Source organism: Eumetopias jubatus, unplaced genomic scaffold (assembly GCF_037043125.1).
Source record: "Eumetopias jubatus isolate StellerSeaLion01/CBP00866 unplaced genomic scaffold, mEumJub1_p1.0 scaffold_9, whole genome shotgun sequence".
NCBI classification, from domain to species: Eukaryota; Metazoa; Chordata; class Mammalia; order Carnivora; family Otariidae; genus Eumetopias; species Eumetopias jubatus.
In genome coordinates this window covers 23,647,700-23,662,746 of record NW_028274815.1, presented here as the reverse complement: position 1 = coordinate 23,662,746, position 15,047 = coordinate 23,647,700, and the positions used below count along the sequence as shown (strand labels likewise).

Here is a 15,047-nt window from a genome sequence, read left to right as displayed (position 1 = left end):
ACAAAAGCAATGGTGGGCAAAACTGCTAGCACCTCAGCACAAACCAAAGCAGTGGCGCCAAACCGTACTGGTAGTCACTGATGGTGTTCGCTGCCGTGCACTTACAGAGAAACACAAAAAAGTCCAGTTTCACTTAAGAATGCCCTCGAGTAGTAAAAACGATCAATTTCATTAAATCTCCACCACTGAGTATGTCTTTTTCATATTTTGTATGATGAAATGGAAAGTATCCATGAAGCATTTCTGCTGCATACCGAAGTGCAATGGCTGTCTTCAAGAAAAGCACTGTGACTGTTTTAGTTCCAAGCCGATCTAGCCACACTTTTTACAGAACATCTTTTTTATTGTAAAGCACAACTGACAAACTATTTACACTTAGATATTTAACAGATACTCTTGAAAATGAACAAAGTGAGTCTGTCATTTCAAGGAAAACAAGTGACAGCATTTGTGCTAATGATAAAACCCAAGGTTTCAAGTGAAAATTAAAATTCTGGAAACCTTGTACCTAACACCATGAATTTGACATGTTCTGATACCTTGTTGTAGAATTAACAAATATGATTTTTTAATATTGTGTAAGATGTGTCAACATTTGAACTTCGGCATAAGTTGGTTTAGCTCATGTTTTCCAAATGACCAGTGCATGTTACAGAGAATGTGTAAGATACATTTAAAGTGCAAGATCAATGGATTTTCATGTAAAGTAACAAAAAAAACCTCACTGATATTTCAGATTCCACATTACAACTAAGCTTTAAGAAACTACCACTTGTTGATTTTTGGTATAACATTAAAGAATACCCACAATGATCTAAAAAGACTTAAAATACTCCTTCATTTTCCAACTACATATCTGTATGATTAACTTCCATAAAACCAGACGTTAGAGAGATTTACTTATCACTATTTTTGTTGTTTTAGAAAGCATTGTTTATGTTAACATGATATGGGTTATTTTCAAACGAATTAACAATAGATATTTCAAAATTTTTATTTTTAATACAGTACTAATAACTCACATATAAATAAAAGCTCTTGTCCTCCATTCTTATTTTTTTATCTATTAAAGATTTTATTTATTTATTGACGATTTTATTTGTTTATTGACAGAGAGACACAGCGAGAGAGGGAACACAAGCAGTGGGGAGTGGGAGAGGGAGAAGCAGGCTTCCCGCGGAGCAGGGAGTCCCATGTGGGGACCCTGGGATCATGACCTGACCCGAAGGCAGATGCTTAACCGACTGAGCCACCCAGGCACACCATTCTTTTTAGTAGTATAAAGTGGTCCCAGGACTCAAAAAGTTTGAAACCCAATGCTCTAGTCCCTAGCCAAAAGAAGGCATACAACAAATCTCCTTAAATTACCTTTCCCCATGTTCTGCCTAGAAATCTCTCTGTCCCTCAACACCAACACTAGTATGCCAAACCAGATTACAAACTGGATGATGGAAATAGGAAAGAAATGTTTTACACATATATACACATATATGAGGAAAGTGGTTGTATGCAATTAACACAATGTAGAGGACCCAATATATGTTAAAATCCTCACAAGGAATGACCTTCTCAAAAATTACTATGGGGAGTGTTCAGGGCTCAGCAGCATAAAAAGTCCTCTATTTTCTCAGTTCAGGTTTATACTAAACAGTAAAAGCAGCTAACATTTTCTTTTATTATGTATCAAGAATTGTTCAAAGTGTTTTATCTGTTCAATCTCTACAGATACATGATGAAGCAGATACTTAGTATCATCCCCAATATGCAGAAGAAACTAGGCCAGGGCTGAAATTAAAATACATGCAGAACCTGTACCCTAAACCAGTATAAATATGGCCTCCCACTCTATCAATACTGATGTATCTTGAGCAAATACCTAACAGTAAACATCTGATTATCATTCAGGATTAGCTACTGCAGTTAAGGCTTATATTCATAAAATACATTCCTTACTGTCACTATATTATTTAGATCTTCCTCTCACTCAGAAGCCTGGTCATTTTCTCTGATTACTTTGGCTCAATTATTTGATAAATATTCAAATAACATAGTTGAAACCTACTAATACCTATGAAGTTTCCTTCTCAATTTACTAACTGAAATAAAAGTCATTATAACCGTGAAATATAACATTAAAGGAAGCTATATAATAGACGTCCTTAAACTTATTTTATTATGAAAATTAACTTTTGATTTTTCTCAATCAATAGGAGGTAAAACTAGGGGAAAAGTTAAAGTGGTGTTAGACAAATACTCAAAGCAAGAAAATGCTTTGGTCAACCTCTGACTGATGAGAGGGGAACTTCAGGATATTCTCATGGAAACATTCTGGGGATGAAATTCCTTTACAGTGAGGGGCGCCTGGGTGGCTCTGTCGGTTAAGTGTCTGCCCTCGGCTCAGGTCATGATCCCAGGGTCCTGGGATCAAGCCCCGCAACAGGATCTGCATTCAGCGGAGAGCCTGCTTCCACCTGCTGCTCTGTCTACTTGTGCTCTCTGTCAAATAAATAAAATCTTTAAAAAAAAAAAAAAGAAATTCCTTTACAGTGAAATAAACCATGTCAAAACCTCTAAATTACACAGTGTTGGCACATATCAGGATCCAAAGGCAACGTTTCCACTATTACATAAAGACCTCTTACTTGTCCTTGCACAGATGCAGGTAAATGTGGGAAGGCAGAAAGAGCCCTGAGGCCAGGGATTTTCAGGAAACATATATATACCCTCATAAATCACTCTGCTACACATGTGAATAGAGGCAGAATAAAGGACAACTGTCACTGTCCTTTTACTAATTTTTCTACTGCATTACAAAAGTACCCACCTAGACCAGGGACTGAATTCCTCCATTACTAGGAAAAGACTGGCTACTGGTTATTTATACTTGCTTAACTTCAGAATGAGTTTCTGCATTTTTAGTCTTCTACCTCTAATTGAAGAATAAAGACTATTTCCACTAAAGCATTTTTAATTTTATCTAACAGATGGAAAGTCTCTGTTGTATGGTGTATTTCAGAGAATGAGGTGTAAAAAAATTGCATTCCACCTACTAATAACCAAGACTTCAAAGGTAATCCAATTCAATCCTGGAGAAAGGTAGAGGTTGTACAAGGAAAGAGATCGCTTTCTCCTTCCTGTATTCACTGATCCTCTATTTTTCCAGGAAAAATAAGCCTTGAAATGGCTATTTACAGCTGCTAGAAGGGCAGTGCCTGCTGTGTGAGGGTATAAATTTGTATCCACTCAAAATTAAATTCTAGAAAATTCAACTGGGAATTCCCATCACCCACCACCACACCACTGCTAAACCTACTGCATTTACAGACCATTTCTTCTCTTTGCATCCCTATATCCCAAGTCTTCCAGGATAACCTTTGTTTCAGAAATACTTAATGATTTCAGTTATTATTTCTAGGTATCTCGACATATATACCAATATTATTTTACCTCTGGTAAAACTGAGAACACATGCCCCCGGAATGAACACCGTTAAACAGTAAACATGGAAAATAAGATAACAGAGAGAAAAAAGCCTACTAAATACAATTTGCCATCTTCCCCATTAATCCTAAATCTTAATATATAACCTTGTCTCTGGATTCAGATGTAAACAGATTTCTAAATCCCAATGAATTCTAATCTCGGATTTAAATATTTACCAAAAAAGCTCCAGCTCTGTATTCATATAACAAAACAGAAACACTTCTGGACTACTTCACACTTTTCTCTCACTTACTGGAATGAATTAACAGGAAAGCAAACCTAATTTCTGAATCAGTTAAAAAATGTACCACCTTTATATGTCCTCTACCTTCTCATCCAGGAAGAGGCAAGAGAAGAGAGAAAGCATCCCTCAGATGATCTTCCCTACTCCCCAACCTGCTCTTTTCTAACAGACCTGGCCTTGGATCTATACACAACACCTTAACTGTGGAAGCTGAGGTTGCCAGGAGCAGCTAGACTAGCACTTCCTTTAAACCGCCTAGACTTTAGACTTTTGGGTCATAATTAAACAATTTAAATTGGGGGGAAAAAAGTCTTTGAACAGTCTGGCAGGTCCTCAAAGGTAAACATACAGACTCACTGTATGACCCAACAATTCCATTCCTAGCTGTATACCCAGAGAAGTGCCCACACAAAAACTTGTACATGAATGCTTACAGCGGTATTATTCACAATAGTCAAAAAGGGGAAACAACTCTAATATCCACCAAGTGATGAATAAATAAAATGTGGTATATTCATACAGTGGAATATCATTCATCCACAAAAGGAATGAAATACTGAGACATGACACAATATGGATGAGTTTTTAAAACATCAGAAGAAGCCAATCACAAGAGATCACATATTACATGTTTTCATTTATATGAAATGTCTAGAACAGGCAGAATCCATAGAGACACAGAAACAATAGTGGTTGCCTAGTGCTGGGAGAGGGCTGAAAGGAAAAAAGGAGTGTTGGCTAATGGCAACAGGATTGTTTGAGGGTGGTGGTGGTGAAAATGTTCTAAAATTGATTGTGGTGATGGCCGCACAACTGTGAATATACTAAAAACCATTTAATTATACACTTCAATAGATGAATTACATATATCTCAATAGAACTTTTATTTAAAGAGAGCTTTAATGTGGTTTTATTAACCTATTTCATTTTTCAAATCCATTCCTTTTTTTAACCTTCAAAAGGACATATGAGAAAGCTTCCTATTTGCTTAGTCTGTCTCAGCCTAACTGAATTTTTGGAGTACATGATCCACAAGAAAGGAAATGATCACAGTTCCACAAATTCAGACACAATACACACACAGTATATATACACATAAAATATACATACTAAAATACATGATATATATATAACAAGCATGTGTTAATTATCAACTGGTAAAGCTGAGTTTTTAAACGCCTGGATCAAGTCTGGTTGGGAACAGAGCTAGTGGGAAGCAGTTTCTCATCCTATCCTCTTCCCAAACACATCAATCTTCATTCCATTTCATCTCCTCCCAAAATAAACACATTTATAATTTGAATAAAGTTTGCAAGGTGATAATGCTATACTCCCACTGCCATCCTAACTCCTTTTGGAACTAGCGATCAAAGTAGAAAGCTTTCACTGGGTTTTCCAGAACACCCATAGGAACTAGATTTAATTTATACAATCAGTCAAGAGCACTATTATAAGCCACAAGAATGTGGTAACAGGGTCACTACAGGGGATAGCGTGGCAGGCGTCTTTGGCTTTTAGTTCCAAGTAAAACTTAACCCAATATACTGGAGGAACATGCGCTATTCACACAATGTATCAGTACAGTGTTTTGCATTAAATAACAAAATTTTTTAAATGTTCTAAAGGCACTTTGAAATTATCACCAACCACATGCCCACTCAAAAAAGAAAAAACACAAAGCAACTCATAAAATATAGTTACTAAAAGTGTTACAGCTGACTGGCAACTTGATATAATAAAAAAAAGTCAAGAGCATGTTTTGGAATTACAATCAACATTTTAAAATGAGATGAAGTCCTGCTGATGTTTTCCCCTAATGTGGAGACATTCTGACCAAATTTTAACTTTTATGTTCATTTAATACTTAAAAAAAAATCTAACTGTAGCTATTCTGCTAGGCAGCTTTACAAAATACCATCATTTGAATCCGAGTTAAATTTAATGAGCAAGTAACATCACTGAAAACCAAGGCAGACAAAACAATTTTTATTTAAAGACTAAAAACAATTACTTTTTAGAAAATCCAAGTCTGTTCTGGATGTCTTTGAATAGCTCTAGATTTTGGAAGGGGAAAAGAAAAGGAACCTGTAGACCCAAGGAGGTACTGTCAAACTAAATATACTTCCTGGGATTAAGAAGCAAGTAATGAAACTCTACTGATGGGAGTGTGCTGAATATATGAACCAAGAGGAGGCTGGAAAAGCCCAGAAATCACTTTAGACTGGCAGTTCCTTTTGTTTTCTTTTTGGATTCCTGGTGACTAGCATAAAGCAGGTCAATAAATGCTTGCTAATCTAAAAGGGGAAAATGTCTGAACTAGGTTTCTCACCCCCCCCAAAAGAGGGTGGGGGGAGAGACATTATATCCAAAGCCAGAACCAAACATTTAATCTGAATTCACAAAACTAATGGAATCACTCAGCCTATCTTTTTCCCTCCATATCTTCCTTCCAATAAACTTAACAACCCACTAGTAAGTTTCTGTCATTAAAAAAAAGTGCATCTAACTTAAAAGATTCAAGATCAAACATTTAAAAACACGTAAATCTACTGTTTTATGCCTATAAAGTATTCATATATGTTAACTGTATGAAAAATAGAAGGGAAGAAGTTGAGATACAAACATCAGGTTTTTAAAATACTTAAATTTATAAACCAAGCCTGGATTTCCCCCCAAAGTTAATGAGACATTAACATTTTTAAGTAGTTTTATTTCCCTCTTGAAACAATGCACAATTACAAAATACAATTTTTTTCCAAAATAAATGTCTCATAGACCCAGCAAGATGTTCACATTTGTTAAAGTCCACCAAGTCTTAAGCAGTGAACACTGACTACAGGCACCAGGGGGCCTCCCAGGAATAACTTGATATTAGTAAAGGAAAAGGTAAGTAAGAGTTTCTGGTAAAACTTTCCTTCTTATTCAGTCTTAGGACTGCTGGGAGGCTTTCACATCTGGAGCAAATAAACTGTAGTTTGTTACACAACGGGGACACACAGAACTGATAAGATAACGACACATGGACTGAAAAAAGGAACTAGCCCACCACCCCCCCCATACAATCTTCTTTGATTATTTTCCAAATATAAGTATATACTGCACTTCATTGTTGTAAACAGTTACCTTCAGGTAATCTGAAAGCAACTAAGTTAGTGCATATGCACTCCGAGGTTTCCAACAGAGAAGACTAAATTTTCTTAAAGGCTTATTTTCTTTTCTACACATTCACAAAGCAATTAGTGGTGACGCAAATTTTAGGGTAAAGGGATTCACTGGCCGAAGACTACGATTAACTCTGAATATCATCCTGGCCCCTCTCTCTCTTCCCTTTCCCTCAGTCCCCCAACCCAACCTAATACTGTTCAATAAAAACAGAAGGACCCGGAAACTTCAAAAGCCGCAAAGACTTGTATATGCCTTTTAAACACAAGAGAGGCTTCACAACAGACCTTTTTCTAAGTTTGTGCAGAAATTAAATCCTGCTCAAACCTGTTAAACTCCAACCCGAAAGCTAATCCCGTCAGCAAACGCGTCTACATATTTTTCTTGAGTGCATCTTCAGCTCGATCAAAGACTTGTGTTTTACTCTTTTTTTCCAAATTTATTTCCAATAAATTGGAGGTTAACTCCGGCTAATGTTAACCTCTCCTTAAACAGAGTTCGTCCCATAGCATCATGTAAAAATGCGGAAGAGATCCAACAACTGTCTCAACGGGAAGGTTTTTATAAAATTCACTCCCGGAACAAGAATCGGAGGCAGCCAAGGGCAATGCACAAAGAGAACAGAGAAGAAATACACGTTCCACGGACATACAATGCACAGAAGCTCGCATCCTCGCACCCTCCTTGAGAAGGGTCACCCAGCACCCTTGGGCTCCTCGCAGCCCCCGGCCGGCGCGACGCCGTGACGGTCCACGGGGACCCTGCCCGCCGAGGACGGCACCTCTCGCATTGCCTCCCACCGACCGTGTTCCCGGAGGCCGCTCCCCCCGGCCAAGCAGCCTCTTCGCTCCCTCCACCGCGGCCGCCGCGGGGCGGGAACAGGGGTCCCCTCGGGTTTCGGCGGCGGAGGGGGAAGAAGGGCTGAAGGGGGCGCCCCCTCCCCGCGGCCGGCCGGGCCCCGCACTCACCCTCCAGCAGTCGGGTGATGAGACTGTCCACGTTCAGCTCCCCGTCCGCCATCTTGTCGGCACCAGACGCTCCTTCCCGGCAGCGGGAACAAGGGCTTCACGGCGGCGGAGGCTGCGGCGACCGCTCGGCGCTCCCTCACCTACAAGTCACGCGGCGTTTCGACCCCCGTTCCAACTCCCCCTTTTCCCCGGGCCCTCCCCCCACCCCCTCCCCACCAAGTAGTGGAGCGCGCGTACACTGGGAGGCACACACGATAAATAAATAAATAAACAAGTGGGGCCCCCACGAACCGGGCCGCGTCAGACCCAGCCGCCACCTCCTCCTCCTCGGCACCGCCCAACTCCGCAAAGCTCACCAGCGCCGCCGACGGCCCCACCCGCAGCGCCACTCACTGCACACCGCCCTTCCCCGCCACCGCGCCACGCAGCCCTTCGCGCAGGCGCACGGCGCACGCCTCCGCGGCCGCCCCGCCCCGCCACGGCCCTGGCCTTCCGCGCAATCGCACTGGGCTCGGTTCTCCCGCCGCTCCCGCCGTCGCTGCCTTCGCGCAGGTGCGTTGCCCTCTCGCGCCGCTTCCACTGCGCCGAATCGCCGCGGTGGCGCAGGCGCCCCATGGCTGGCGGGATTCGCTGGGCTGGGGAAGTTCCCATTAGGCGGAGCGCGCGTAGGCAGCGTTGACCTTCCCGCTGCCCAGCTGCCCGGGTCGGGGCTCTCCGCAGGCAGCGTTGTTGGGCCCTTCCCACCTCGCTTTTCTTTTCTTGGCTTCCTTCCCTAGTTTTGCAAGCAATTCTTCATGTTTCCGTTAACCGGGAAACGTGGACTACATTACCCATGTTGGAAACCCAAGTTTACGTGTTTGGGAAGCCAGAAGGGGTTACTATGCTGGAAAAGTTTGACATTGCAAATAAGGGTTTTATACCCTATTGTTCCACAAAGCTAGTTGCCCAAGTGTCTGGATGAAATACGTTAAAGTGGGCTCTGGAACGGTCAGCAATAATATTTTACGTGGGTACTGCTCTCTACCTTCTGTATCCTGCTTCCACACATCTTACATCTCCGTCCACTCTGCGCATACTATTTTCCCCCAGTGCTTTTTTGTTCATACCTCCATTATATTGTTTAATCATCCTGCCTTGTAATTGTTTATGCATTTATCTCCTACACGAGACTGTAAGCTTCAACAAGGTAGACCCACCAATTATCTGGCACACGGAAGAGGAGGACAAAGAAACATGGAGGTTCAGAAAGGTTGGTTGCCCAGCTGTTCTTTCCACCACATAATTCTGTCTCTAGAAAGGCAGGAGGAAGAGTAGCCACACGAACGATCTAGGGAAGTCAGAGTTTTTGGCCTGTTCTAAGAAGGTGGTCAAATCAAAGGTCTTCACTCATTCCTCAGGTGTTTGTCCAGAAACTCCGACAAGGTGCATTCCCAAGCTCAAGGCAGTGCTTTTCCCCACTCACACATCACGAATACTAGGTAACATTGAGATTCCTGCATGTGTTCTGGCACTGTTTTAAGTGTTCTACATTATCCTATTTAATCCTTAAACCAACCCTATGAGGTAAGTACCATTCTCTCTACTCTGTAGACGGGATTAATTGAGGTACAGAATGATTAGATACGTAGCCCCAAATTACACAAGTAACTAACAGATCTGGGATTCAGACCCACGCATCTAGTGCCAGAGTTTGCACTCTTAACAATTGTGATATACTCCCTCTCAGTATATGTAAACTGAGATGCTTAAATATGCATGTGCTATCTCACAAACTTGGAAAGTAGAAACCATAGGGGTTTTTTTGGTTTGTTTTTGTTTTTTGTTTGTTTTTTTGGAGGGCCAGAGAGGAAGCATTGTCCAATCAAGTGCTTTATAATGGCCCGGATGACTTACAGAGTTAGGATTTCCTTTTTTTTTTTTTTTAAGATTTTATTTATTTATTTCGCAGAGAGAGAGACAGCAAGAGGGAACACAAGTGGGGGTGGGGGGGCTGGGGGTGGGAGAGGGAAAAAAAAAGCAGGCTTCCTGCGGAGCAGAGAGCCCAATGCGGGCTTGATCCCAGGACTCTGGCACCATGACCCGAGCCGAAGGCAGATGCCCAACCACTGAGCCACCCGGGCACCCCCAGAGCTAGGATTTCCTAATGCCTTTTTTTTTCTTCTAACTTTTTCTCCATTTGGGATTTAGCTTGTACATTAATGGTGAGCATGGAACAGGTGACAACTATAATGATGATCCTGTCTGGAGTAGTTTTCACAGACTCTTATTGCCAGTTCATTTGGGGGCTTTTGGGGGTGAAGAAATTGTTCATCACATTCTTGTTCTACTAAAGAACATTTTTTTTATTCCCTGTTTTATTCCAAAAGAAGGGATTTAGGCTAGCTTATGAAAATACATGCGGTAGAATAAATTAAAAATAAGTACAGAGAAAAATAGGACAAAAGAAAACAAAGTAGGAAAGATAAAATAAAGCCAGCAGTTTTGTATGCAAAGTGCATGGTGTAAGGTACTGTTGGTTTGCTAGGGATAGGCCACAGATATAATTCTAAGCTTTTTAGCAACCAGAGAAAAGATCAGTTGCAAGTGGAGTAAGTATTCTAGCTGAGCTGGAACTGGGACTTGAATACACCAGCTGTGGAGTTGGATGCCACTTTCCCAGATCTCTTCCATGAACCTCTTAAAGAGTAACAGGATGCTTGGGAACAATTAAATAAGTGATTGCTTATCTTCCAATTTTCATGGCGCCCATGGACCCCATGAAAAAGAACTTTGAACCTGTCCACAATTAGGGTTTAAATACACACAGATTTAATGGACAAGGACACCCAAAGGAAACTGTATTGCGCAAGGAGAAAGTAAGCATCTGAAGAGAAATCACCACAAGTGGGGCAAAGAGAGGCCAGTCTCAGCAGAGTTGTGGGAGTCAGAAGGGATTGAAGAGTGGTCCTGAGTACTGCCTGCAGACATCCCCTTCTCCAGGTTTTCTAGTGCTTTGGAATCCTGGGAAGGAAAGGGCGAGTATAAAAATGAAAAGCTATATCCCTAGAGGCCCAGCCAACTTTTCTGTGGGATCTCCTTCCAAAAGAATTATATAAGAATTCAGATTCAGAATTCCTCGGATTTTGAAGTTTAACTGGTGCATATACTATATATTACTTAACACCCCAGCAGCTTCTGGGGCAGCTCACTATAATCTGAAACATTATTTTTTTAAAAGAAAATCATATGAATATTCACATCGTGTAAGATAAATAAAACTACATTATGTCTCATATCAGTCTAGGTCAGATTTGCCATTAAAGTAGCTCCCCTACCCCCAAATAAAACGTATTTATTGAAGGAAATTTGGAAGACAAAGATGAAATGTAAAAATCACCTATAATTTCACAAGCTATAGATAACCACTTTCCTGTCTTATACCTGAATATAATCCTATTTTATAAAATTGGAAAAATAAAATAAAATTGGGATCATGCCTCACTTCCATTTTATCCTACTTTGTTAAATGAGGTTTGGTCCCACATTTATGCGGAACTCAGTTTTCAAAGTTTATTTGGATTTTTTTCCTGTTTGCATTTTCTTTTTTTTAACATAGATTTTTTAAAATTATTATTAACATATGTATTGTTCGTGTCAGGGGTACAGGTCTGTGATTCATCAGTCTTACACAATACACAGCACTCACCACAACACATACCCTCCCCAATGTCCACCACCCAGCCACCCCATCCCTCTCACCCCCCTCCACTCCAGCAACCCTCAGTTTGTTTCCTGAGATTAAAAGTCTCTTATGGTTTGTCTCCCTCTCTGGTTTCGTCTTGCTTCATTGTTTCTTCTCTTCCCCTATGATCCTCTGCCTTGTTTCTCAAATTCCACATATCAGTGAGATTATATGATAATTGTCTTTCTCTGATTGACTTATTTAGTTTGTTTGGATTTTAAAATGTGGATAAGAGTGGCTTCTAGGTGGGTGGTTAAGCGCCTGACTCTTGATTTCAGCTCAGGTCATGATTTTGGGGTCATGGAATAGAGCCCTATGTAGGACTCTGCGCTCAGTGGGGAGTCTGCTTGAGATTCTTTCTCTCTCTCTCTCTCTCTGCCCTCCCTCCATTTTCTCTCTCTCTCTCTCTCTTTCAAATAAATAAATCTTTAAAAAATGTGAAGAAGAGATTGAGGACAGAGGAAGAGGTAAGAGGTGGAGATCTGGAGGCTGGAGGAGACAATGCTACAGGCAGTAGCCACAGAGGCAGTTGGAGCCACCATGAGGTTCAAGAGGAGGTGGGTACCAAGTAGAGAGAAACCCCACTTGGCAGATATTGACACTAAGGAGACTCTTGGCCTGAATGTGAGCAGTATCCTGTTGGCAGAATGGAGATCATCAGTTAGGGAAGCCAGCAACGTGGAAGCAGAGACATGAGAAGGCTGCCAATGGTGTAGCAGACATTGGTTGGACCAGGCACTGTGGTGGGCAGCAGCCCTGTAGAGCACCCACACCCAGAAATCAGAAGACTTGAGAGCACGGGACTGACAGTTGGTGGTTCTGATTGCCTATAGGAAACTGCCTCTCAGTCTTTTTGAACATGTGGCAAGACTCAGAAAAGGGATCACGGTAAGGTCCTGCTCCTTGTTAGATCAGGATTGTTAATCTCACAGACCAAAGGGCAAACTGTGAGCTGGGACTCCCAACCTAGTGGGGCTTTAGATAGCGGTGTGCTGGAGCCTGCTTACACTGGCTCATGAGAGTCAATTGTTAAACTTCCAGAAATTCTGCAAGCCAGTTAAACAGAGCCATTATTTAAAAATTAAATTTTATGGACTTACAAATAAATTATACTAAAAACAAAGGTAATGATTACTCAAAACTCATAATGTCCTATTTTGCTACATTTTACTATTATGTATTGTCTAGTGGTTGTTTGAATTTATTGTATCTATATGGGGGAAATACTAAACAATGATACGCTACTGTATATCTCTTTTCCAACTCCGTGTTCAGTGACATCACATTGGCCATGGTAGGAATATTTACACCAAGGAAATTAGCAAATGCTGTGAATCTATAGCTATTTCTGCCACATAGCTTGCTGTTAAACATTTGCCAGTACACCACTGGGCTTAGGGAGACATTTGGGTTACACATGCCAATATCCTTGGGTAATTACAGGAATGTCTGTGGAGGGATATTAGACTTCGTGATATCAAGGGATTGGGGAATCATAATTTGGGGTATTAACAACATCATGATCTTATATGTGCTTACTAACAGAAAATGCCTGGGACCCATCAATGCCCATTAGACAAAGGCAGACCAGTGCTCAGAGGACCCCAACCATCACTATGTTGAGACCAGAGAGATGTTCCTGAAGGATTGTCCTCAAAGAAGAACATGGTGAACAGCAGCCTCATTATTTCTTTTAGTAAACACAGCACAGACTTTCATAAGAATGTTTTATATGCCTTTCAAAATTGGCTAATAGCCAATACGATGTAAAAGTAAGTAGGTTTTGGTAGCAAAATGTGGAGGCTATGATAGAGATGTACAGCTCTTTGCTGCACTGACTAATCCAAAACAGCTTTATAAATGAATGAATTGACATTCATTGGGCTGTCCTTCCATAAATATGATTCCTCTTAATCAAGTCTTTAATAAGTCTAAAGTGGCAGCAAGTTCTAAATTTTACTAGATGTAGCTTGAGGGCAACCATTCTGTCTATCAAATATTATAGGCTTTGGTAGTCAGCTCAATTCAAGGATATTGAGAAACGTACAAGGACACATGCATCAGAGAGGAGCCACCCTCGCAATACAGAGCCAGGCTGAGGTGGTACACCAGGTCAGGGCTGAAATTTTTTCTTAAGATTTAGTTTTGGTTTCATTTCTTTTTTTTTTTTTTAAGATTTTATTTATTTATTTGACAGAGAGAGAGCGCACAAGCAGGGTGAGTGGGAGAGGGAGAAGCAGGCTTCCTGCTGAGCAGAGAGCCCGATGCGGGGCTTGATCCCAGGACCCTGGGATCATGACCTGAGCCAAAGGCAGACGCTTAATGACTGAGCCACCCAGGCGCCCCAGTTTTGGTTTCATTTCAATACACATATGAGAGAATAACCAAGTACCAAATTTATCAGCCAAGTCATAAGGCATGTCCTCAGTCATTTTATTTATTTATTTATTTATTTATTTATTTATTTATTTATTTTAAAGATTTTATTTATTTATCAGAGAGAGAGAGACAGAGGCAGGTAGAGGGAGAAGCAGGCTCCCTGCTCAGCAAGGAGCCTGATGTGAGGACTTGATCCCAGGACCCTGGGATCATGACCTGAGCCAAAGGCAGACGCTTAACCGACTGAGCCACCCAGGCGTCCCTGTCCTCAGTCATTTTAGCCCCTCAAATTATAAAGCCAGATATAACCAAGCGCCTCTTGCCCTGTCCTTGGCCAATAACTGCCACCCTCCTAATTCAGACCCCCAAAACACACATACAAACTCTCAGTTTAGCATTGTCTCTTAAGCTAAGTTTCCGGTACAACATTCATGATAAAATGATTGAAAATAAATGCCTAGTAATTGAAGGAGTTAACTGGCTATATAGAACCGTTAACTATAAGACAGAGAGTTGAATGGGCAGCTACCACAAAGGAAGACTATTTAATTTTTGAAGAGTTTATCTGTGGTCCTTATTTTTCTCTTGTTTAGATTACAGGGCCAGCTGTCTATTTAGGTCACTCCTATTTTGTTACAATAAAACCATGTCATCTGCAGGTATGAAATTGTTTCTCTTTAGGTGCTCTCCCGACCTGCTCATTCAAGATCCCAGGAAATAACTAAATGTGCTTGTAGATGAAGAAAAATATACAAAACATGAAAGTTTGTTTCAAGTGAAACAACTTAAATGTTTTGTTTCTAATGATGGCCGCTCTCCTCATACAGCAAATCCAAATTATGTATGAGTCACCTTTTCAGTTGGAGAAGGTTTACTTCTGAATGGTTTCACAAGTCTGTTTCATTTGGTTTTGGTAAATAAAACAAAGCATTTTTAAGTTTTCTAATGTATTATAAAGTGAGTAGCTCTCCCCTAGAACCATGTTAAAATTAATGGCATGTATCTCTTAAAACTAAACCCAAATATGTCTGTGAGCTATAAAAAATATTTATTGATCCAACACTGATAGGTCCTGTTATGTAGGAAATAC

At 40.8% G+C, this 15,047-nt stretch overlaps 1 protein-coding gene across 2 annotated transcripts in view; it reads right to left on the bottom strand.

Annotated features, from left to right (window-relative positions):
* Window positions 1-8,296, bottom strand: part of PPP1CB (protein phosphatase 1 catalytic subunit beta) — a 39,856-nt gene extending 31,560 nt beyond the window's left edge. Inside the window, exons 1-2 of one of the 2 annotated variants that reach the window (XM_028099396.2) lie at window positions 8,214-8,296; window positions 7,858-7,997 (exon numbers count right to left, since the gene is read on the bottom strand). In XM_028099396.2, the coding sequence (XP_027955197.1) occupies window positions 7,858-7,909 (52 nt within the window). In that variant the 5' untranslated portion in view covers window positions 7,910-7,997; window positions 8,214-8,296. Of the gene's footprint in view, window positions 1-7,857; window positions 7,998-8,148; window positions 8,168-8,213 lie in introns of those variants that run through there. The other variant, XM_028099397.2, reaches the window with a different exon arrangement.
* Window positions 8,297-15,047: the final 6,751 nt, after the last annotated feature.